The 26,097-nt window shown below is 44.1% G+C and overlaps 1 protein-coding gene across 1 annotated transcript in view; it reads right to left on the bottom strand.

Annotated features, from left to right (window-relative positions):
- SCYL2 (SCY1 like pseudokinase 2) overlaps window positions 1-14,941 on the bottom strand; it is a 54,868-nt gene extending 39,927 nt beyond the window's left edge. Inside the window, exon 1 of the mRNA XM_065408091.1 lies at window positions 14,765-14,941. Coding sequence (XP_065264163.1) covers window positions 14,765-14,941 — 177 coding nt within the window. The remainder of the gene's footprint in view (window positions 1-14,764) is intronic.
- Window positions 14,942-26,097: the final 11,156 nt, after the last annotated feature.

Below are 26,097 nucleotides of genomic sequence, written 5' to 3'. Positions count from 1 at the left end.
CAATTTTTACATAGCAGAAGCCTTATATAGCATATTAAATCAATACTATTAATACTATGGTACCAGTCAGATTTGCCTAAAACTTCTTTTTAGAAGTTATTTTGTGTTTGCACTAGGATTTTTCATACCTGTAATTCCCTAACACATACAAGGTCCATCTACAGTAACAACAGCAGAAACTGCAGTGTACATAGAGCTTACAAGGTTCTAATCACTGTCAGAAAGAGCAGTAAACACACCCAAGCTCTGCCTAAACTGCAGATACCACCAGAAGAGTTTGCACACACCTGCTAAGAATGACAGATCTGTAGAAAATACCTTAGTTACTTTCTGACTGTCTCATCTTTTTACCTCATAAAGCAAAGGGACAGAAAACAACTGGGTTTTTTTCTGGAATACAGTTAAATAGCTTAGGCCTGGTCTACACTATGAGTTTAATTCGAATTTAGCAGCATTAAATCGAATTAACCCTGCACCCGTCCACACAACAAAGCCATTTATTTCGAAATAAAGAGCTCTTAAAATCGATTTCTGTACTCCTCCCCGACGAGCGGAGTAGCGCCAAAATCGATATTGTCATTTCGAATTAGGGTTAGTGTGGCCACAATTCGATGGTATTGGCCTCCGGGAGCTATCCCACAGTGCACCATTGTGACCGCTCTGGACAGCAATCTGAACTCGGATGCACTGGCCAGGTAGACAGGAAAAGCCCCGCGAACATTTGAATTTTATTTCCTGTTTGCCCAGCGTGGAGAGCACAGGTGACCACAGATAGCTCATCAGCACAGGTAACCATGCAGGCCGATAATCGAAAAAGAGCACCAGCATGGACCGTACGGGAGGTACTGGATCTGATCGCTATATGGGGAGAGGATTCAGTGCTAGCAGAACTTCGTTCGAAAAGAAGAAATGCCAAAACTTTTGAAAAAATCTCCAAGGGCATGATGGAGAAAGGCCACAATAGGGACTCAGATCAGTGCCGCGTGAAAGTCAAGGAGCTCAGACAAGCCTATCAAAAAACAAAGGAGGCAAACGGTCGCTCCGGGTCAGAGCCGCGGACATGCCGCTTCTACGCCGAGCTGCATGTAATTCTAGGGGGGGCCGCCACCACTACCCCACCTCTGACCGTGGATTCCGAGGCGGGGGTAATCTCATCAGCCACACCTGAGGATTCTGCGGATGGGGAAGGAGGAGGAGGAGGAGAGCACACAGCGCTCCGTTCTCCCCAACAGCCAGGATCTTTTTCTCAGCCTGACTGAAGTACCCTCCCAAGCCAGTATCCAAGACCATGACCCAATGGAAAGGACCTCAGGTGAGTTTACCTTTTAAAATATAAAACTTGTTTTAAAAGCAAGCGTTTTTTAATTATTACTTTGCCCTGAGGACTTGGGATGCATTCGCGGCCAGTACAGCTACTGGAAAAGTCTGTTAACATGTCTGGGGATGGAGCGGAAATCCTCTAGGGCAGTGTTTTTCAACCTTTTTTTGGGCAAAGGCACACTTGTTTCATGAAAAAAATCACGAGGCACACCACCATTAGAAAATGTTAAAAAATTTAACTCTGTGCCTATATTGACTATATATAAAGTAATTCTCTTGAATAGGAATCAAATAAACACAAAGAAAGTATTTTATAATTACTTTATTATGAAATAGTAAGTAAACAGAAATATGAAAAATTATAAAATACTTTATTCAGTGCGCAACCTGGGCCTGTTTGGCTGAACACAAAGCTGATATTCTGAGCTATTTATAGTCCTTAACATCAGTGGTGGGATTCAAAAATTTTAGTAACCAGTTCCGACATTCAAGCATGGTTTAATATTTTTTTCCCACGGCACACCAGGCAACATCTCGCGGCACACTAGTGTGCCGCGGAACAGTGGTTGAAAAACACTGCTCTAGGGACATCTCCATGAAGCTCTCCTGGAGGTATTCCAAAAGCCTTTCCACAAGGTTTCTGGGCAGTGCAGCCTTATTCCGTCCTCCATGGTAGGACACTTGACCACGCCATGCTAGTAGCAAGTAATCTGGTATCATTGCATGACAAAGCCTGGCGGCGTATGGTCCCGGTGTTTGCTGGCATTCAAGCAACATCCGTTCTTTATCTCACTGCGTAATCCTCAGGAGAGTGATATCGCTCATGGTAACCTGGTTGAAATACGGGAATTTAATTAAGGGGACAGAGGTGGCCGTTCCTACTGGGCTGTTTGCCTGTGGCTGAAAAGAAATCCTTCCCTGCAGTTAACCAAGCGCAGGGGGTGGGGGGAGGGAATTGGCCCTGAGCTTTTCGCATTTGGCTAGCAGGGATCTTCCCTGATACCAGCCACGCGGTGGGGGGAGGGGTAAAGCGATCATCCAGAGAATTGGATTGGGGGGGGGTTAGTTTCTTTTCTGCTGCTGAAGGTTAACAGGAAAACCGCAGCACTCAACGGGCTTTGCTTGGTACGTGGGAAAGGAGGGCGCAGAAGCCGAAAGACAATGGCTTACCATGGCCGCATGCAAGCCGAATTCTGTTGCCCGGACCTGCGTCTGTGATCTCTAGCAGCAAAGCCACAGGCACTCAATATTAAGAGGCAAAATGCGACCTTGCACAGAAATCACATGTGCTATGTAACGTGAATAGTGTTGGTAACCGTGAAAGAGTATAAGCATTGTTCTGTAAAATGTATCTTTTAAAAAAATTCTCTTTTTTCCCTCCCTCCAGCAGCTGCAAATTTTTCAAGCCTCCCTCCTCCGTCCCGAAGGCTATCTTAGCTAAGGCGTCGGAAAAAGACGACGCGAGACGAGATGTTCGCGGAAATCATGGAATCCACACGCAGTGAAAGAGCTCATCTGAATGAGTGGAAGGACACGGTTTCAAAGTATAGGAAAGATGCCAGTGAACGCGAGGACAGGAGGGACCAACGCGAGGACAGGAGGGACCAACGTGAGGACAGGAGGGACGCTCGAGATGAGAGGTGGTGGCAGGAAGATCAGAGGAGGCAGGATGCAACGCTGGGGCTGCTGCGTGAGCAAACAGACATGCTCCGGTGTCTGGTGGAGCTTCAGGAATGGCAGCAGGATAACAGAGTGCCGCTACAGCCCCTGTATAACCTCCCTCCCCATGTTCCATAGCCTCCTCACCCAGACGTGTAAGAACGCAGGGGGGGAGGCTCCGTGCACCCTCCCATTCCACCCCAGTGGACAGCCCAAGCAAAAGGCTGTAATTTTTTTAAACCTTTTTTTTTAATGGCCTTTTCCTTCCCGCCGATCCTCCTCCCAAACCCCACCCGGGTTCTCTCCCTCTTTTTATAATCAATTAATACAGAATAAATGATTTTTAAATGATAGTGACTTTATTTCCTTTGAAAGCAAGCTGTGATCGAAGGGGGAGGGTGGGTTCCTTACAGAGAATGAGTCAATAAAGGGGGCGGGTTTTCATCAAGGAGAAACAAACAAATTTCACACTGTAGCCTGGCCAGTCATGAAACTGGTTTTCAAAGCTTCTCTGATGCACAGCGCTTCCTGGTGTGCTCTTCTAATCGCCGTGGTGTCTGGCTGCGTGTAATCAGCAGCCAGGCGATTTGCCTCAGCCTCCCACCCTGCCATAAAGGTCTCCCCCTTACTTTCACAGAGATTGTGGAGCACACAGCAAACAGCAATAACAATGGGGATATTGGTTTGGCTGAGGTCTGAGCGAGTCAGTAACGATCGCCAGCGACCTTTTAAACGTCCAAATGCACATTCTACCACCATTCTGCACTTGCTCAGCCTATAGTTGAACAGCTCCCGACTCCTGTCCAGGCTGCCTGTCTATGGCTTCATGAGCCATGGCATTAAGGGGTAGGCTGGGTCCCCAAGAAAAACGATTGGCATTTCAACATCCCCAATGGTTATTTTCTGGTCCGGGAAGTAAGTCCCTTGCTGCAGCCGTTTAAACAGAGTACTGTTCCTGAAGACGCGAGCATCATGAACCCTTCCCGGCCAGCCCATATTGATGTTGGTGAAACGTCCCTTGTGATCCACCAGTGCTTGCAGCACCATTGAAAAGTACCCCTTGCGATTTATGTACTGGGTACCCTGGTGCTCCGGTGCCAAGATAGGGATATGGGTTCCATCTATCGCCCCACCACAGTTTGGGAAATGTGCAGGTCATAGTGGATGGCTTTGCTGCAATGGGATTCCCTGAGTCACTACCTTTCGTAGCAGCAGCTCAGTGATTGCTTTGGCTACTTGCATCACAGCAGCCCCCACAGTAGATTTGCCCACTCCAAATTGATTCCCGACTGACCGGTAGCTGTCTGGCGTGGCAAGCTTCCACAGGGCTATTGCCACTCGCTTCTCAACTGTGAGGGCTGCTCTCATCTTGGTATTCTGGTGCTTCAGGGCAGGGGACAGCAAGTCACAAAGTTCCATGAAAGTGCCCTTACGCATGCAAAAGTTTCGCAGCCACTGGGAATTGTCCCACACCTGCAACACTATGCGGTCCCACCAGTCTGTGCTTGTTTCCCGGGCCCAGAATCGGCGTTCCATGGATAGAACCTGCCCCATTAACAACATGATCTCCAAAGCACCGGGGCCCGCGGTTTGAGAGAATTCTGTGTCCATGTCCACATCACTCTTGTCGCTGCGCTGCCGTCGCCGCCTCCTCCTCGCCTCATTTTTCTGGTCCTGGTTCAGCATAAACTGCACGAGAATGCGCGAGGTGTTTACGATGTTCATGACTGCTGTCTTCAGCTGAGCGGGCTCCATGCTTGCCGTGGTATGAAGTCTGCAGTGTTCACCCAAGAAAAAAGGCATGAAATGGTTGTCTGCCGTTGCTTTCACGGAGGGAGGGGTAAGGCTGTACCCAGAACCACCTGCGACAATGTTTTTTCCCCATCAGGCACTGGGATCTCAACCCAGAATTCCAATGGGCGGGGGAGACTGCGGGAACTATGGGATAGCTATGGGATAACTACCCACAGTGCAACGCTCCGGAAATCGACGCTAGCCCCAGTACATGGACGCACACCGCCGAATTAATGTGCTTAGTGTGGCCGCATACATTCGACTTTATACAATCTGTTTCCAAAATTTGAATTCTGTAAATTCGGATTAATCCCGTAGTGTAGAAATACCCTTAGTGTCATTCAGAATGAAGACCAAAGACACTTGAGTTTCTCATAGCTGATCAAAGCAATTAACCCCTTCACAAAAGCGGTACAAGACATTCCTCTAAATCAGGGGTTCCCAAACTGCGGTATGCATATGTCTGGAGGTACTTGAGACATCTCCCAGGGGGGGGGGGGGGGAGATGTTACACAGGAAAAAATGTGTAATGGTTTTATTTATTGCATTTTTATAATAGGCTACTCAGACGAAGTTTTAAACTCTGTGGGAATTTGTTATATAAAATACAGTAGTTATTTTACTTCAAGATGTATCAATGAGAACACAGATACACAGAGACGCTGACTTATAGAGCCCCCTCACCTCCAATCATCACACTGCACAGGTTCAGTTACCCAGCAACTGTCCAGTCTAATTGAGCTCAGAACTTAGGGTTTTTTTTTTCAGTTGTATATGTCACACTATAACTATCTGTATGTAAAAATGAAACATGGTCAGGTTGTATTAAAAAGAACACAATGTATAAGTGATGAGAAGGGCAGGGGTATGTGGGCAGCTAGTAGATCTGGAATTATAATAGCAAGTTATTCATATAGTCCTTTTCGTGGACTCAAAATGAAAAGTTAAAAATGAACAGGAGCCTATCATCTTATATATTTGTAAAGTGCCTAACTTAAAGGATTATATCCTATATACATTCAGGGACAATTTCATCCACTACCAACATGCAATAACCATTGGAAAGGCACCATGATTGCTATACAATAGTTTAGGGATAGGAAGTGAATGGTATATTTTATGCAGTTATACAATTAAATAAACATGTAGGTAAGCAAAATATAACAGACTTCACTGAAATTTGGTCAGACACTGGAATAACATCAGTTAATCACAAAAGAAATTATAAACTGAATTTTATTTAATGGTCAGTCTAGGCCCCAAATAAAAATACAATTCTTTGATATTACTTTCTCTTCCTGTTATAAGAATTTCTGCATTTAGCAAAGGTGAATGGAAGACTTCAATTGGTTATTAAAAATTAAATGAGAAAATATAAGCAACAGGAAATTCAAGTTATGTCAAGTATACGTCTAAATAATAGACACCATGACACAGAGATGGATCATTCCTTAAAAGAAGACTCCTCTCTCTAATATAAAATTCTGTAATTCACAAAAACTTCAGTGATTATGGCAGAGTTAAAAACCAATGCCAATCTTCTTTCCAACCAGCAACAAATAAGAGGCGAGAGTGGGGAAAACAAATGGCTTCAGAAGTTTCCAAGGAGTTCAGATACTTATTCTAGGCCCATCATTTAAGTAACTAAGATGTCTATCTAATCTAGAATGCAAGCCATTAGAGAGAAGGTAATCAGTTTAGGTGCTTGGGAAACGATATTTAAAGAAAGGAGAAAAAAAAAACCAACAAAGGGGATGATAATCCAGGAAGATGACCAGCTTTTACCAGAGAGCCTTCAGAGAAAAAGAATTAAAGGCATTAAAGAATTTACTGTCAAGCAAAACTGGCAATCTGTCTTTTATTCTTATAACCATATTAGGAAAAGTAATAAAGCAGCCTACAGGCTAGAAGTGATGCAGCAAAGGCAAAAACAACTTACAATAGAAGATGGATATGTTTTAAGTCCCCACAGAAAGACTCTAATGTAGTTGCCAAATATTTTATAAGGGTCATTTTAAGTTAAATCTCCCAGGGTAGTTGCATGATGACTTAATTTTTAAGAGACAAGCAGTATACAAGCAGTAAATGGAAAGAAACCCAGTCCAACACATTAAAATAATAATTTCTAAGATTTTTTTTTGGCTGCTGTATAACTGCTTCATAAAAATTCAGCTTCTATGCCAGATACTCTTCTTCTGGAAGATTTCACTGAAATTTGACAAGTAATTGTCTTGAAAATTGTTCAAAGTGTTTGTTGAGGACTTCACTTTAACAAATTGTAAATACTAATGTTAAATATTTGTTTTTTCTTTTCTTGTATGTTGATTTTTACCCAATATTTTTAAATATAAGTAAATACAATAAAATAAATAGATGTGTGCCATTTTCCAGCACACAGCCAAGTGTGAACATATATAAGACGACTAGTGACTGACACCTGGATCTCCACACAAACCAGTACAACATTTCTGGGATTTTTTTGCCTGTTTAATGATGCCTTTAACATTATCTGAGCATTAATATTTTGAAGTAGTAACAACAAATGTGTTTTAAAAGGTAAAGAAGGAATTGTCCATAATATTTTGGGTATTCTCTGATTGCCAAAATAAGTCAATACTTGTTGCAGTCTTACATAATTTCTTTGCTGAAACGCTATAGAAAACATTTATCTTTATACAACTTTACAGGAACATAGGTTCATAGATTCTAGGACTGGAAGGGCCCTCGAGAGGTCATCGAGTCCAGTCCCCTGCCCTCATGGCAGGACCAAATACTGTCTAGACCATCCCGGATAGACATTTATCTAACCTACTCTTAAATATCTCCAGAGATGGAGATTCCACAACCTCCCTAGGCAGTTTATTCCAGTGTTTAACCACCCTGACAGTTAGGAACTTTTTCCTGATGTCCAACCTAGTTTAAGCCCATTGCTTCTTGTTCTATCCTTAGAGGCTAAGGTGAACTAGTTTTCTCCCTCCTCCTCATGACACCCTTTTAGATGCCTGAAAACTGCTATCATGTCCCCTCTCTGTCTTAAACACACAAAAAAACCAAACGCACACAGAGGAGTTCTCTCCTAAACCAATAAGGAAGTTTCTTTACAATAATAAAAACTATTACAGTTTTAGATCTGCAACTGTTGTTTCTACCATAGCATGGAGACGAAGACAACTGTGAATATTTTAAAGATTCATGGGAGGGAGGGAGGGGGGAAATAAAAAACCTGAACTTTATGGCATTTTGCTTTCAATCTGCATTTTAATCTAACCCCTTCATTACACAAAGTGGTGTATAATCACATTAATTGCAGACTGCACATGAGCACAGCTTTGTTTATGTCTGGATGCACATTAAAGTGCTAAATTTGTTTTTATTACTTATTTAAAATGAAGCACTCTTTGTCCAGAGTTCTTTAAATTTCATAATGGAAATTGATTTTTGAAGACATAACGTAACAGCATTGGCACAACGACTCAAGCAAAGTCAACCCCCAGATATTCTAGTAGAGAAGAGGAAATATTAGGCAAAAATATTTTGCTGAACCACAGGCCTCTAGAAAACGCTTCTCTTCACACAGACATATTAGTAAGCCCATAGGTGACCTGAAAATATTTTGAAAGAAAAGAAAATTTAAGATTATGTGCCAAATGCACCAATAACCTGGGGAAGAATACAAGATTCTCCCTGCAACTGTAGCTCTGGGCTGCTGCAGGCCCTGCTAGGTCCATGTTCAGGTCCAGGCACAGGCACCAGAACCGAGAACAGGAAGCGTCTCTCTCCTGTGCTCTTAACGAGTTCCCTCCTGGTCTCAGGCAGTTTGGAGGAGGAAGGTGCTTGATTCAGATGCAGAGATTACAAGAGCAGGACCTACTGAGTAGACTGGGATAAGGCGGGGGGGGGGGGGAGAAGTGGGGGGGCACGAGGGGATGGAGATGGTAGATTAAATTCCTCTCAGTAGGGTTCTAGTCTCAAACTGGCTCGGCAAGTAGACTGGGACAAAGAGATGGGTGGATAAATGCTGAGAGTGGATGAGGAGCCCAGGGTGGAAAACGGACAGGAAGCCAGAGGGGATAGGGAACTTGGGGAGAGAGGAGTTAACTGGGGAGATAGACAATCAGATGGAGAGCTGGGAGGAGGGAAAATTAGGACTGGGTGGGCAATGTGCTGGAACTGTGAGGAGTCCAGAGGGGTGAAACTAGGGATTGATAGGGCAAGAAGACTGGAGTGGGGATGAGAAGCCTGTGGAAAGTGGGACTGGCTCAGTGAAGCGAATGAGACCGGAAGAGGAGCCTGGTGTGGGAAAGAGACAGGACTGGGAAAGAGACAGGTTGGAAGGGATAGGGCAAAAGAGATGACACTTGAGGGGAATGGGCAGAAGAATCTGTGCCCACTGGAGCACACACCCTTCCTCCAAAGCCTGGAATGGAACCCAAGTCTCACCATTCTCTTATGCATGTGAAATCCAATGGCAAAGTTTTCTATCCCCCTCTAGAGCAGTGGTTCTCAACCAGGGGCCTGGGGCCCCCTGCGGGGCCGCAAGCAGGTTTCAGGGGGTCTGTCAAGCAGGGCCAGCAGACTCACTGGGGCCCAGAGCAGAAAGCCGAAGCCCCACTGCATGGGCCTGAAGCCCTAAGCCCCACCACCTGGGGCTGAAGCTGAAGCCTGACCAGCTTAGCTTCATGAGGCTCCCTATGGCATGGGGCCCCAAGCAATTGGCCTGTTTGCTACCCCCTAATGCTGATCCTGGCTTTTATATGCAGAAAATCAATTGTTGTGACACTGGTGGGCCGTGGAGGTTTTATAGCATGCTGGGGGGGCCTCAGAAAGATAAATGTTGAGAACCCCTGGTCTAGAGGTCATCCACACAGAAGAGAGAACGACTCCTAGGGGAATTCTGTGCCATTGTGCACGCGCAGAAGTCATGTGCCACACAGAATTTGTTTTCCTTAGCAGATAATGCATTTTGATGAGAAGTGCTGCAGTTACGCCTTTCCCTGAGCAGGGGCCGTTGTGGTGTCAGGACAGAGAGCAGATGATCCAAGTCGGGAGCAGCCTGAGCTGTGAATAGGGAAGAGAAAAGTCTGCGTTCCTCACAGAGCTCTGCCCATGGGGCCAGGTCAAGAGGCAAGGGATACGTGGGGTACACGGGGATACATGGGGCTACTGGAGGGGCGTACGCGAATGGGACGGGGGAGGAGGTGGCTGAGTGGGGGTGCAGGGCCACATGGGGATTGGGGAAGGGGCTGGCTAAGTGGGGGGGGACACATGGGGACAGTGGCAGATGTGCCTACCTCAGAGAGGCTAGGGGTCAGCATGGGGAAGGCACCCTAACAATCGATCTCCTCATTCCCCCCGCTCAAAAAACCAAACAACGAAACGTTCCATACTTCTACCACCCATACATAACAACCCTCTCAGTTCACACCCAGGCTCTTTCCCAGCAATTACTTCTATCTCCCTCAGCTCCTCCATTACCCCAGACTCCCCCAAGCCTTTGTACTGCTTCTGAGGGATGCAGGAAATACATTTCTGTATTGTAGTCTAAAGAATTATTACTCAAAGTTCTTTATTAATATGCCTAGTAAGGAATCTATTTGTCAAAAAACGTTTCCTGAATCTTTTTTGTTGTCTGTATTGCTACAGACATACTTGTTGGCGGGTATTTTGAAATAAATTACCAAAATAATTGAAACTGGCATGTTTATTTTGTGTTATTTTGACTAATAAAATATGCAGAATTTTAAAATACTGTGCACAGAATTTTTAATTTTTTTGGCACAGAATTCCCCGAGCAGTAACCTACTACAGCTATAAATTACTCCTTTTGCTCAAGAGGCAGAGTTCTGTGCGGTGGAGCTAAAGGTCACAACCCTGCTGACGACCCACATGACTGAATTTGTTCTTTCAGTTCATTTTTTTAAAAACCTTGGAAATTACATATAAAACACTAAATTAAGGTTGCAAAGTCAAGCATTCAAAAGTTAGGAAATGCCAGAATTAAGACTGCCCATGAATATAAAGTGCTTCTAATTTGCCCCCACCCCCACACTTATGCATGATAGTCTTTAATTACATGTTTCAGAGTAGCAGCCGTGTTAGTCTGTATCCGCAAAAATAACAGGAGTACTTGTGGCACCTTAGAGACTAACAAATTTATTAGAGCATAAGCTTTCGTGGGCTACAACCCACTTCTTCAGATGCATCCGAAGAAGTGGGTTGTAGCCCACGAAAGCTTATGCTCTAATAAATTTGTTAGTCTCTAAGGTGCCACAAGTACTCCTGTTATTTTTAATTACATGATAACATGCTATTTTTTCTTCCCCCACAGGACCCCTGCCTCATTCAGTGTACAGGATGAACCCTCTCTGAGGATGAATCAGGACTGTGTAGTGAAGAAGCCTTGACTGTGGGACCCCTGCTTCATTTGTTCTGAAAGTTGGAAGGTATGTAGAGAATGACAAGGGATTGCAGGAAGAGAAAGGATGGTCTCACTGTTAGGGCAGTTGAATGCTGCCCTAGAGAATGTTATTCTACCACTGACTTTGCCAGTTCCTATACGTTGCTGTGCAGGTCACTTAAACCAAACTTTTCACTAGTGGGCACTAATTGCGTGTTTCGCATTTTCTCAATGTTTGAGTTGACACCCCAGAATCTAGCGGCAGAAGTTTTGAGCACTTGGACACAATTGAAGTTGGTGGGACTGTGCTTTGAACATAACATGCTATATAATGCTAAAGACTCTGGAAAAAAAAAAATCAGATTCTAGGTCCCTCAAATTGGGCGTCCAAAATTAGTGGATACTTTTGACCTTAATCTCACTGTGCCTCAGTTCTCTATCTGTAAATGGCGATAATTATACAGTCTCATCTCAGAGGGGTGTTGTGAAAATAAACTCCTTACTCTTTATGAAGCACTCAGCTATGACCGTGACGAGTGCCAAAGAAGTCTATGAGGAAATTAATATTTCTGTCTTCAGAGAAAGGTTTGAATAGCACGCAGTGAATAAGGGCTAGGGCCACACATTGAACAATGAGGAGGAAAAAAATATTGATTATCTACTCTAAGTCTGAACTGTCCATCCTATGCACTGAATGAGGCAGGGGTCTTGTGAGAAAAAACAGTATGCCATAATGTAATTAAAGAATGTATCACAATGCATATACACATGGTGACCTGATTTCAGTTGTACAGGCCACCTTAATTCTGGCATTTCCTAACTTTCAAGTGCTTGACTTTGCAACTTTACTAATATTCTTTTAATCAATGTACTTTTTTGGGGGTGTAATAGATATAATTTGGCAAATCATTCCATTCAGTAACTGAACACATACCCAGCATGTGACTACATGATGTGCTACTAAGATTTTCTGGAACCTCAATTAAAGAGACTTCTCTACTTAAGACACAGGTTAGTATTCCAATACTCATCTGTTCTTTTTCCAAAAGAGATGCCCCATCCTCCCATTCTTTCACAAGTCTTTTTTAAAACTGGAGTCTTTTTTAAATTACATTTCCTTCCAGGTTGTTTTAGTAATAGCCTCATTCAACTGTGATTATTCTGAAACTAATCTCCCTTCCTCACTCGACTAGTTAAATAAATAAATTTTGATTCCAACAAGATTGTGAGAGTTAACGGATTCTCTGAACGAGGAACAGAAACCAAGTGTAGCAGGGATTCTAGTGCCCAGATGATCATCTCATTACACATTTTGCTAACCCTTGAGATGGAGGAGGTGGTTTGGTAAGAAAGTTCTCTCAAGTGCCCCCATCCCTATCTGTGCCTTCCTGAATGCATTTTAAGAAGGGGGAGGGAACTAGTGCTTCCTTAGGCCAGAAAAAACTAGATTAGATTAGATTAGATAGAGAAAGAAAAAGATGTTCAAGGCAATATGGAGTAAGTAAACAACAAATCCCAAAATGGACTGAACAAAAACAAAAAAAACGCTGGGGCCTAAATAATTTTTTGTATGTATGTATGTATGTATGTATGTACGTACGTACTACATAGGACAATTCATAATACATATACCCAAATATTCATACATGCGTACATATATTATCTCGCACATTTATTTGTGTAAACCAGACACCAAGCAAGCAAAAACCTGATAATCAAATATTAAAATATAAACATCCTTGTAAACCAGGACAGACAGCAGATCCAGAGGGCAGTAACAAGTTTCCTCCACTTAGAGTGCCACAATACCATTTCTAAAAGCATTCACCTTCCAGACGCCAGTGATGAGATTTTCAAGAGCGCTGAGTGTTAAGAGACAAACTCCCACTGACTTAAACTGAGAGCCGAGGTAGGTCAACACAGTTCAAAGCATAATCCTATCTCACCCACTTCCACAATATACCTTACTTCCACTTATCCAGGGAACAAGAGACTTTCGATCAGTTCTGCTTCTCCCATATGAAAACTCAAGAGTTCTGTGCAAAGGATTTTAAACTATGTAAAATGCTGCAAAGTAAATCTGTACCCAGATGGCCAAAGAATCTATATTTGAATACTGAATACCTATTTGTGGCGGAAAGAAAGGAATGCTGATACTGCTTACAAAAAAATTGGAGCTATTTGAAACAGGACACTCATGTAACATTTTGGGGAAGTTAGTGATGTCACTGGCACAGATGACAAACAGCCACTCACAAGTTGTCAGAAGGGTGGACTGGCAGAACAAAGGAATAAAATAGATTAGTAATGAACAGATAGCATGCAATATCATAACCATAATAGATCTTGCACTTCACTGTATATCTTAGCAATGTTTGGAAGGAGTCTACCAAAGAGTATAATTCCTCACAAACATCTGGAAAAAGACATCCTTCAAGAAATTATTCTTATATGAAAATAATTGTTGGAAGCCCTTTCACACACAAAGTACTTACCTCACTGATTAGTTTTGTTTTGCAGCATCAGATTGAATGCTGACGTGATGACTGGCCAAAATATGAACTACTGATAATCATGTCACTACTAGTCAAATACAACTAATCATCACGCAATAAAATGCTTGTAACATGGAACTGGCAGTGTACTTTTAGCCTTATCAGTGACAAAATAGTTTGCAGAAACATTAGTCAGGGTTTACTTTACCACATTTGGAGCCAAATCATGCAGACTCTACTGTGAGAAGACCCAATCAAAACTTGAAAAATGTACCTAAGCTTAATTCCCTGTCTGGAGTGGCTTATTAACCAGGTGAAAGATACCCATAGTGCCATAGCTCATGCCCCCACAGCCATATCCATATTGCCTTTCCCCATGCCCCCACAGCCGCATCTGTTGCAATTTAAAGAAATAGAACAGTTATTCCATCTATTAAGCACTGTAATTGTATTTTGAGGGTTATTGATCGAAGAGCGCTTGGTTGTTTCCATATTCAAAAGAGTATTAATAACATTGATATTCTTAGTTAAATAATTTTTCTTACAATAGTGATATTGTGCAATAGAGGGAAACTGTTAAATGCTTACAGTTTCCAGTCCATTTTTACATTATTTAAAAAAAAATATATCGGCTTACAAGGCAGCTGTGGGGGTGGGGCGGGACTTGGACCCATTCTGGGCACCACCAAAAATTATACAAACCTGCCGCCTCTGAGTGAATATAGTGTTTACAGGAATGAGGGGTTAACAGCAATGACCTGAAACAGGCATGGTGAAGGCAGTTAGCATGAGGCCATCCCCCACATACTTTTGGTCAACATACCTCATGCCTAACATTTCTTACTGCTCAATTTCTATTGACCCAGAAACTAAATTGTGCCAGTCTGTTGTGATTAAATGAGCAGCGGGAACCTTAAATCAATTAACACATTTGGATACCTTTTCTGTCTTCGTTTGACTTCACGAAGTGTTGTTGTAACACTAGCAACAGTTTACCAAACAAAATGTTCTTCTAAACCTTTCCTAACAAAAGATGCAATTGTTATCATTCCTCAAGTATGATTTTAATGTAACCACAGGCCTTCACCTGAGATCTCACCTGTTTTGTTGACTTTTTAGTTCCATTAAAGATCTTCCAAGCAAGCCCATTGCCACCACTGGCAATATGTCGGCCAACATCAAATTCCCTGGTAACAGGATTTCCCATGACCGCACTGGTGACATCAGCTGTTACCTTTGTAACGGTACTTTTCAACTTATTCAGCATGGACTCCATTGTCCCAACTATATGCTATCACGTTCGCCTACAAATGTGAAGGGGAAAAAAAAAATCACAATTCTTTCCATTTCTGTTAATGGAAGGTACTGAAAATGGTTAGTTTACATTAGTTCATATTATTAAAAACACAGAACACAAAGCCAGCTATGGGAAATTTATATTTTAAAATGGAAGAGTAAAGTTTAATTTTTTTCTTAAAAGAGAAAACCTGCCTAAGATCTCAAATTATCAACAGTATAAAAGTATATTTACACTGAAGACATTTTAAAAACGAGTTCTTGCTCTCTCACTGTACCTGCCAAAACCCACGCTCAAAATTCAGTGTTTTACCTGAAACAACTGCTGATGTTATTAACACTTTCTGTTCTAATGTGTTAATGAGTTCATCAGCTGCTGCACGGAAAGTGGAGAAACTGCTTTTTCTATGCTTTGCTTTAGAATTAGTGCTTCTGCATGGTGAATCAATTTAAGAGATGCAAGAGTCTGGTTTCCAATAAAGTTCATTTTCACCTGTACTATATATTACTGTACTATAATTTCCTCACTTAACTGAGGTAGTTAATTACAAACAACTGCTGCCAGAGACGCCAAGAAAACACTACCGTCCAGCAGCACAAACCATTAATACGAATATCTTTTTGCTGCTGGGTGTGCTATTGGAGGAATAGGACAAGAAACTTATACTGAAACAGGGAGAGAGACATACATACATCTTGTTCCCTACCTGCAGTAAGAAATTAGAGAAAGATGGAACACAAGGAGAAATTAATTGCTAGTAACAAGTATCAGAGGGGTAGCCGTGTTAGTCTGAATCTGTAAAAAGCAACAGAGGGTCCTGTGGCACCTTTAAGACTAACAGAAGTATTGGGAGCAGAAGCTTTCGTGGGTAAGAACCTCACTTCTTCAGATGCAAGTAATGGAAATCTCCAGAGGCAGGTATAAATCAGTATGGAGATAACGAGGTTATTTCAATCAAGGAGGGTGAGGTGCTCTGCTAGCAGTAGAGGTGTGAACACCAAGGGAGGAGAAACTGCTTCTGTAGTTGGATAGCCATTCACAGTCTTTGTTTAATCCTGATCTGATGGTGTCAAATTTGCAAATGAACTGGAGCTCAGCAGTTTCTCTTTGGAGTCTGGTCCTGAAGTTTTTTTGCTGTAAGATGGCTACCTTAACATCTGTTATTGTGTGGCCAGGGAGGTTGAAGTGTTCTCCTACAGGTTTTTGTATGTTGCCATTCCTGATATCTGACTTGTGTCCATTTATCCTCTTGCGTAGTGACTGTCCAGTTTGGCCAATGTACATAGCAGAGGGGCATTGCTGGCACATGATGGCATATATAACATTGGTGGACGTGCAGGTGAATGAGCCGGTGATGTTGTAGCTAATCTGGTTAGGTCCTGTGATGGTGTTGCTGGTGTAGATATGTGGGCAGAGTTGGCATCGAGGTTTGTTGCATGGGTTGGTTCCAGAGTTAGAGTTGTTATGGTGCGGTGCGTGGTTGCTGGTGAGAATATGCTTAAGGTTGGCGGGTTGTCTGTGGGCGAGGACTGGCCTGCCTCCCAAGGTCTGTGAAAGTGAGGGATCATTGTCCAGGATGGGTTTATGGAATACAAGCTGTCAGTATCCCTGATGATAACACAGCACAACTTATTGCTGAGCTCTGTGACTTTATCCTCACGCACAATTATTTCAAATTTGGTGACAATATATACCTCCAGACCAGTGGCACCGCTATGGGCACCCGCATGGCCCCACAATATGCCAACATCTTTATGGCTGACCTGGAACAATGCTTCCTCAGCTCTCGTCCACTCACGCCCCTTCTCTACCTACGCTACATTGATGACATCTTCATCATCTGGACCCCTGGGAAGGAGACCCTGGAAGAATTCCACCATGATTTCAACAGCTTCCACCCCATCATCAACCTCAGCCTGGATCAATCTACACGGGAGGTCCACTTCCTAGACACCACAGTACAAATAAGCAATGGCCACGTTAACACCACCCTATACCGAAAACCAACTGACCGCTATGCCTACCTTCATGCCTCCAGCTTCCACCCCGGACACACCACATGATCCATCGTCTACAGCCAAGCACTGAGGTACAACCGCATCTGCTCCAACCCCTCAGACAGAGACCAACACCTACAAGATCTGCACCAAGCATTCTCAAAACTACGATACCCACACAAGGAAATAAAGAAACAAATCAACAGAGCCAGACGTGTACCCAGAAGCCTCCTGCTACAAGACAGGCCCCAAAAAGAAACCAACAGAACTCCACTGGCCATCACCTACAGTCCTCAGCTTAAACCTCTCCAACGCATCATCAGTGATCTACAACCCATCCTGGACAATGATCCCTCACTTTCACAGACCTTGGGAGGCAGGCCAGTCCTCGCCCACAGACAACCCGCCAACCTTAAGCATATTCTCACCAGCAACCACGCACCGCACCATAACAACTCTAACTCAGGAACCAACCCATGCAACAAACCTCGATGCCAACTCTGCCCACATATCTACACCAGCAACACCATCACAGGACCTAACCAGATTAGCTACAACATCACCGGCTCATTCACCTGCACGTCCACCAATGTTATATATGCCATCATGTGCCAGCAATGCCCCTCTGCTATGTACATTGGCCAAACTGGACAGTCACTACGCAAGAGGATAAATGGACACAAGTCAGATATCAGGAATGGCAACATACAAAAACCTGTAGGAGAACACTTCAACCTCCCTGGCCACACAATAGCAGATGTTAAGGTAGCCATCTTACAGCAAAAAAACTTCAGGACCAGACTCCAAAGAGAAACTGCTGAGCTCCAGTTCATTTGCAAATTTGACACCATCAGATCAGGATTAAACAAAGACTGTGAATGGCTATCCAACTACAGAAGCAGTTTCCCCTCCCTTGGTGTTCACACCTCTATTGCTAGCAGAGCACCTCACCCTCCCTGACTGAAATAACCTCGTTATCGCCATACTGATTTATACCTGCCTCTGGAGATTTCCATTACTTGCATCTGAAGAAGTGAGGTTCTTACCCACGAAAGCTTATGCTCCCAATACTTCTGTTAGTCTTAAAGGTGCCACAGGACCCTCTGTTGCTTTTTGCTAGTAACAGTTAACATACATAGAACACCCAAAAACAAACTCTAAATTAAGGCCTGGTCTTCACTAGGAGTTTATGTCGAATTTAGCAGCGTTAAATCGAATTAACTCTGCACCCGTCCACACAAAGCTATTTAGTTCGACATAGAGGTCTCTTAAATCCGTTAGTGTGGACTCACAAAGTCGAATTACTGTCCTTAGTGTGGATACACACATTCGACTTTGTAATATCGATTCCACATATTCGATTTAAGTAAAATGGAACTACTCTCGTAGTGTAGACATACCCTTAGTTATTGTAAGAATAATATTGTGGTGACCTAGGTATGTGACCAATAAGAATATAAATTTAAACAATATGTTTGCACACACTTAAATATTCCCTGGTGCATTATTTTTCAAGTTTGTTTCACCTTTGTCTGGTGGAGAAATGAATATTCCTCCATACCCTCTCTTTGAGATGAAGTTGGAGGCTGTCTTAGGGTATGTCTACACTACGAGAGTGGGCCCGGGAAACAAGCACAGACTGGTGGGACCGCATAGTGCTGCAGGTCTGCGATGAATCACAGTGGCTGCGAAACTTTCGCATGCGGAAGGGGACTTTGTGAGTTGCTGTCCCCTGCCCTGAAGCGCAAGGAAACCCGGATGCGAGCAGCCTGACTGTCCAGAAGCGAGTGGCCATAGCCCTCTGGAAGCTTGCAACTCCAGACAGCTACCGGTCAGTCGCGAACCACTTTGGCGTGGGCAAATCTACCGTGGGGGTTGCTGTGATGCAAGTAGCCAACGCAATCATTGAGGTACTGCTGTCAAAGGTAGTGACCCTGGGAAATGTGCAGGTCATCATAGATGGCTTCGCTGCGATGGGATTCCCAAACTGCGGTGGGGCTATAGATGGAACTCACATCCCTATCCTGGGACCCGAGCACCAGGCCAGCCAGTACATTAACGAAAGGGGTACTTTTCAATGGTGCTGCAAGCACTGGTGGACCATAGGGGACGTTTTACCAACATCAACGTCGGATGGCCGGGCAAGGTTCATGACGCTCGTGTTTTCAGGAACTCTGGTCTGTTTAGACGGCTGCAGGAAGGTATTTACTTCCCGGACCACAAAATAACTCTTGGGGATGTGGAGATGCCTATAGTGATCCTCGGGGACCCAGCCTACCCGCTAATGCCCTGGCTCATGAAGCCCTATACAGGCGCCCTGGACAGTGAAAAAGAACTCTTCAACTTCCGGCTGAGCAAGTGCAGAATGGTGGTGGAGTGTGCTTTTGGACGTCTCAAGGGGAGATGGAGAAGCTTACTGACTCGCTCTGATCTCAGCGAAACCAATATCCCCATTGTTATTGCAGCTTGCTGTGTGCTCCACAATCTCTGTGAGAGCAAGGGGGAAGACCTTTATGGCGGGGTGGGAGGTTGAGGCAAATAGCCTGGCTGCTGATTACGCCCAACCAGACAGCCGTGCGATTAGAAGAGCCCAGCGGGACGCGCTGTGCATCCGGGAGGCTTTGAAAGCTAGGTTCCTCAGTGAGCAGGGTAACCTGTGACTTTTAAGTTTGTGTACAGAGAAGCTGAACCTGCCCCCGTTCCTTTACCCAGTGAATGTTCACTATCCTCTCCAGTTACATACCCCGTTCCCCACCCCTTCCAACACACGTTTAAAAATAAAATCACTGGAAATTTGTTAATGAACACCGTTTTCTTTATTACTGTTTTCGCGGTAAAGTGTTGAAACTGGGACGCAGACTGTGGTGGGGAGCAGGTGTAGTGTAGTGATGCAAAGGACGCTTCTAAACTCGAGGAATGACAGGCTCCTGCTCCTAGAGCGGTCCGCACTGGTGCACTGGTTGTTTCAACGGAGCCTGCCAGCCCTCCTGTTCGGGACTCTGTGTGTGGGGGCTATGTGACTTTGTGGCAGGGGGAGGACGGTTACAAATCCCCTGCTGCGTGGCTCTGTGATCCAGGATAAGGACTGCTGCATAAGATCTCCAACCGCCCTCCCCCGCCACAAAGTCACATAGCCCCCCCCCCACACACACACACAGAACATGAAAACCACCTCCCAGACTGTCCAGGGTGCCTAGTGACTGCAATGTGTGTGTGACCTGCTGCTGAACCTGCCCCCGCATCTGTACCCTGGTAAAGGTGACTGTCCTGTCCAATTACCAACCCCCTTCCCCCCCTTCACACAGACTGTCCTCTAAAAGAACATGATGGAAACAGTAATTAACAGAAACGTATTTTTTATTAGCAACTACACACTTAGGGGATGAAACTGGGACGGGGGCTTGGGTGAGGCGGGAAGGAAAGGACTTATCAAATTTTGGGGAATGACAGCCTTCTGCTACTTGAGCAGTCTGCAGGGGTGGAGTGAGAGTTTTCACGGACTCTGCCGCCCCTCCTTCTTGGGACTTTGTGGCGGGGGAGGGCGGTTAGAGAGAGACTGCAGCGGGGCTCTGTCCTCCTGCCTCCGGTCCTGCAGAACATCCACAAGGTGCCGGAGCATGTCCGTTTGCTCCGTCATTAGTCCAAGCAGCGTTTGAGTCACCTGCTGGTCTTCCTGCCGCCACCTCTCCTCCCGTTCAATGTGTGATCGATGGATTTGGGACAAGTTCTCCCTCCACTGGGTCTGCTGTGCTGCCGGGGCTCGGGAGCAGCCCATAAGTTCAGAGAACATGTCGTCCCGTGTCCTCTTCTTTCTACGCCTAATCTGCGCTAGCCTCTGGGAGTGTGATGCCAGGGTAGGTCGGGAGAGAGTCACAGCTGTGGGATGGGAAAAAGGGAGTGAATTCCTCAGAAAGATAAATGTAGTTGTGAACAAAGAACATAGTCTTTCTCTGTGAACAAGACCATGCACAGCACCTATCACATGCGCACTCAGGAGAAGGTCGAATTTTCGGCCTTCGCATTCAGTGCCTGGGGTCTTGCAGTGCAGATCAGACAAGCGGGGCAGGACAGCGGAATTCGGGTAGCAGGCTGACATGGTAAGCCGTAGACTTGTGGCTGCTTAAAACTTTAATAATAGCACTGGCCTCCTTTCACGTTCAAAGCAATGCCAGTTCCTGCTGCCAGCAATCCGGCAAGCATGAACTCTGCCCCTGTCCCACCCCCTCGCGGCTGTCCCAGGGAAAGATCCCTGTATGCTGCCCCTCTCCCGCCTCCACCGCGTGGCTGTAAACCGCCGGTTACAGTTCTGTAAAGGAACAGGCAAGCAGTCCCAATACTAACATTCCCCTACCTAATTCAAAGCAGGTCACCATGAGCGACATCACTCTGATGAGGATTTCAGAGACGGAGAAAGACAAGATGCTTCGGGAAAGCCTGCAAAGACCAGGGCCGTATGCCACCATGCTCTGCAAGGCAATGATCCCCGAGTACTTGCTTATCTCCTGGCGCGGAAACGTTTCCTACTACGGAGGACACAATAAGGCCGCTCTCCCAAGGAACCTCATGCAAAGGATTTCCAATTACCTCCAGGAGAGCTTCATGGAGATGTCCCATGAGGATTTCAGCTCTATCCCCGGACATATAGACCGAATTTTACTGTAGCTGCACTGGCAAGGACTAAACAGTAGAGCGCCCAGGGCAAACCAATCATGATAAACTGGACATTGTTAGATTTTTTTGCAGTAGTTGCACTGCCAAGGACTGAAACGTTAAGCGCCTAGGGCAAACTAATCATGAAAAACCCATTGTTAATATTGTTAATATTCCTGTTCTGTTCGAAATAAATATTTACATGTTTAAAACACTTACCGACTGATCCTTCCCCTGATTCTGGGTCCGGGTTAACGCCTGGGGACATTTGGTAGGGGATCTCTGTAAGGGTGATGAAGAGATCCTGGCTGTCTGGGAAATCAGCGTTGTAAGCGCTGTCGACTGCCTCGTCCTCCTCATCTCCTTCCTCATCTTCCCCGTCCGCTAACATGTCCGAGGAACCGGCCGTCGACAATATCCCATCCTCAGAGTCCACGGTCAGTGGTGGGGTAGTGGTGGCGGCCGCACCTAGGATGGAATGCAGTGCCTCGTAGAAACGGGATGTCTGGGGCTGGGATCCGGAGCGTCCGTTTGCCTCTTTGGTCTTCTGGTAGCCTTGTCTCAGCTCCTTGATTTTCACGCGGCACTGCGTTGCATCCCGGCTGTATCCTCTCTCTGTCATGGCTTTGGAGATCTTCTCGTAGATCTTTGCATTCCGTCTTTTCGATCGCAGCTCGGAAAGCCCGGACTCATCGCCCCACACAGCGATCAGATCCAAGACTTCCCGATCAGTCCGTGCTGGGGCCCTCTTTCTATTCTGAGATTGCATGGCCATCTCTGCTGGAGAGCTCTGCATCGTTGCCAATGCTGCTGAGCTCGCCATGATGTCCAAACAGGAAGTGAGATTCAAACTGGCCAGACAGGAAAAGGAATTCAAATTTTCCCGGGGCTTTTCCTGTGTGGCTGGTCAGAGCATCCGAGCTCGGACTGCTGTCCAGAGCGTCAACAGAGTGGTGCACTGTGGGATAGCTCCCGGAGCTATTACCGTTGATTTCCATCCACACCTAGCCTAATTCGACATGGCCATGTCGAATTTAGCGCTACTCCCCTCGTTGGGGAGGAGTACAGAAGTCGAATTTAAGAGACCTCTATGTCGAACTAAATAGCTTTGTTGTGTGGACGGGTGCAGAGTTAATTTGATTTAACGCTGCTAAATTCGACAAACTCCTAGTGTAGACCAGGCCTAAGTCATTACCTTCTGGCCAACTAGCCTCATGAGGTGGTTTAGTATATTTAGTTCCTACCATCTTCTTTGACATTTTAGACATATTTACATGGATTCGGAGTATCATTTCACCCACCACTCTAAAGAGTACCACTGTGTTTTCCAAATGGAAGAGAGGATGTTTTGGGGGTGATACAGCAGATGTTTTCAAAATTATGGAAAACGAGTGATAGAAATAAGCGGGGGACACAATATCTAAGAATGAGGTAACTAGGATTAAATTGAAAAATTTTAGCTGTTTCATGCAAGTTACATTTCATTTCGATCACCTGCAGGTAAGTAAGTTTAAGTAATTTGTTTTCAGAGGTTAGAATTGTGAGTGAGGGTACTGTGGGAAAAAACAAACAAACAACCCACACGCACCTGGGTGACAATACTCCCTAAATTTATAATTCTTATAAATTTATTGTTAAATATATTTATTGTTAAAATATATTGTTATATTTGTAATCCCTTTCAGTTTTTTAATTTCTGCTGAATACTTCACCCCACTTGTGCTGGTTGGAAAAAACATGTTGTAGAAAGGAAGGGCGCTGCCTACTTAGGTTCCAGTCCTATAAACATTTAGCTTTAAGCTCATGAGTATCCCCTGTGGCTTCAATGGGACTATCCATATGCATGAAGTTAGGCATGTGTGTAAGCATTTGCAGGACCAGGGCCTTAATTACTTAGGTATGAAGAGTTAAGTATTGGTAAATACATTTCATCTGAAGCAACTGAACTTCATGATATGGAACCATGCCAATGAAGCAGAAATTTCCTGTTCAACCAGCTACTGAACAGGAATAGAGAGACCAAGGAACGAGGTAGAGAATTATTTCAGAGTAATTTATGTATTAAAGTGTCGAGTATTCATGCTCTGTTGGAAGGGTTAGTGAAAATAAGCTAGAGAAATTTACTTATTATAAAAAATATATATAAACCTTGTGTATTGAGTTACGGTAATTATACAATTTGTACAAATTTTACAAATTGTAGTTGTGTCAGCCAAGATAAAGACTGATTTCTTATATCTAAACTCCCCAACCTAAGGAAAAGCAGTTGCCTACCTGATAAGTACGGAAAAACACCATGCCTCATAGATCATAGGACAGCCTGAAATAAAGAGATGCTGGTATCTGTAGTCCTTCAGGACCTTATTCTATAGCCATTCTGCATGGGTGCTCCACATGCAAAAGGACTACAGAATCAGGCCCCAAGCAGATACCAAGATAAAAATATATAGTACTGTATTTGATTTCCTGATATTGCTTTTTCTGTAACTGAAGATTTAATTCAGATAGGCAGAAACAATATATTCCAGTTTAATCCCTTCTAAGTGTCTCCACTTCTGAAATGCCTCAAGTAAATTTGGGCCCAAACATGCAAGGTCCTGAGCACACTCTATCCCCGCTGAGATCAACAGGGTGGCAGTGCTCACTACCCCACAGAACTTGACCCTTTACTAGTATAGCAATATCATAAGAGCTATACTGGTAACTTTTTAGCTGCACCCTGTTGGATTCTCACTGTGGAAGGACAGCATATAGGACTACATATTTACTGGTCTTGGCTCAAAAGCAGAGAAACTGTATCTCCCAAGGATGTGCAACACAGAATCTCAGGGTACAGAATGGGCATGGGGGCAAAGGACTAAGGTAAAACAAGTCTGTGACACTGGGATTAAATATTAAACGAATACTTATGTGTTACCTCAAGCTTGTTAAAACTAAAATAATTTAGGTCTAGTTTACTTTTTGCCATTTATATTACTTACTTTTGTATTTCATTCAGCATGGACAATGAAACTAGAACAGTCAGTTTCTTTTTCTGGTATTAACCCACTAGCACAGGGTCTTTGTGTTTGAAGTCACAACATGGGAGGGGCATCTTTAAAAACCTGACTACACTGGAAGTATGAAGTAAACAAGTTCCTGTTCATATTCCCCTTTACATGTTCAAATTCCTTATCCATACTTAAGTGTGGGGAAGAGTCTCTCTGTTGAGAGGTGGAAGAATGAATGAAATTGCTTTCAATTAAACTGGAGGAAGCATTCTCTGCTAGAGGTGGCAGTTCCATGTGGTAATTGTATTGAAAAGATTGGAGAAAGTAGTAAGGGAGGATACTAACAAAAAATGATTAAAAAAAGAGTGAGGATTTACAAATAGGCCTGGTATGCACAATCAAATCTGCTCCTTCCCAACTTGGCACTACACAAAGTTAAACCATTGACTAAGGCTTTGTCTTCACTACCCGCCGATTCGGCGGGTAGCAATCGGTCTATCGGGGATCGACTTACCGCGTCTAGTGAAGACGCGGTAAAATCGATCCCTGATCGCTCTGCCGTCGACTCCGGAAATCCACCTCGGCAGGAGGCGGCAGCGGAGTCGGCGGCAGCGGAGTCGGCGGCAGCGGTCGACTTTCCCGCGTCCTCACCGCTAGGTAAGCTGACCTAAAATACGCAACTTCAGCTACGGTATTCACGTAGCTGAAGTTGCGTATCTTAGGTCGGACCCCCGCTGTAGTGTAGACCTAGCCTATGTCAGCAGAGAAAAGAGATAGTGAGCCAATTTTATCTCTCAGCATGCAGATTGTTTTCATAAATTAATGTCTGTTAATACTGCTGGTATATTTTTATAAATCCTTGTGTAGACAATCTGACAAATCTAAAATGGGTTTTGTTCTATAAAAATAGTTTATTACCAGTTTCAATTACACCCTATTAAATGTCAGTTGAAATAATATATCTAGAGAGACAATCCACATGGAGCAAGTACATAAGAGATTTTAACTTGGGGAGTGACAATTTCAGTAACACAAATTACAGTCAAAACAGTGGTATATAAAATATGAAAGTTAACATCAGCTTCTTAAGCAGTATTTTCAAGACTAAAATTGAGCTACTATACATAGAAAAAGTAACAATCACAAGACAATGACGTAATAATGTCAAGCATCCACAAGGCATAAAGCATTTTACACTTTTAAATTAAAACGTAGAAGATACAAAAAGCAAGAAAACTCCAGTATCTTAGTAACTATAATACTCAAGGGAACAAGCAGTGGGAGCTCTAGAAATATTTAAGATAGAACTTTTCTTCTTCCCGTTTGACATTTGAGTACAATATCCATACAAAAACAGGCCCCCGATCCTATAAATTGGTGGGTGTGGGGGAGCCCTTATGCTTGCATGGAAGCCCATTGCAGTCAACAGGAGCTCCGTGCTGGTGTTTGCCTACACAGATCAGCTTGCAGAACTGGAGCTTTACAATTTTGCTAAGGC

The sequence above is a fragment of the Emys orbicularis genome, chromosome 1, assembly GCF_028017835.1.
Source record: "Emys orbicularis isolate rEmyOrb1 chromosome 1, rEmyOrb1.hap1, whole genome shotgun sequence".
NCBI classification, from domain to species: Eukaryota; Metazoa; Chordata; order Testudines; family Emydidae; genus Emys; species Emys orbicularis.
This window is presented reverse-complemented; position numbering and strand designations above follow the sequence as displayed.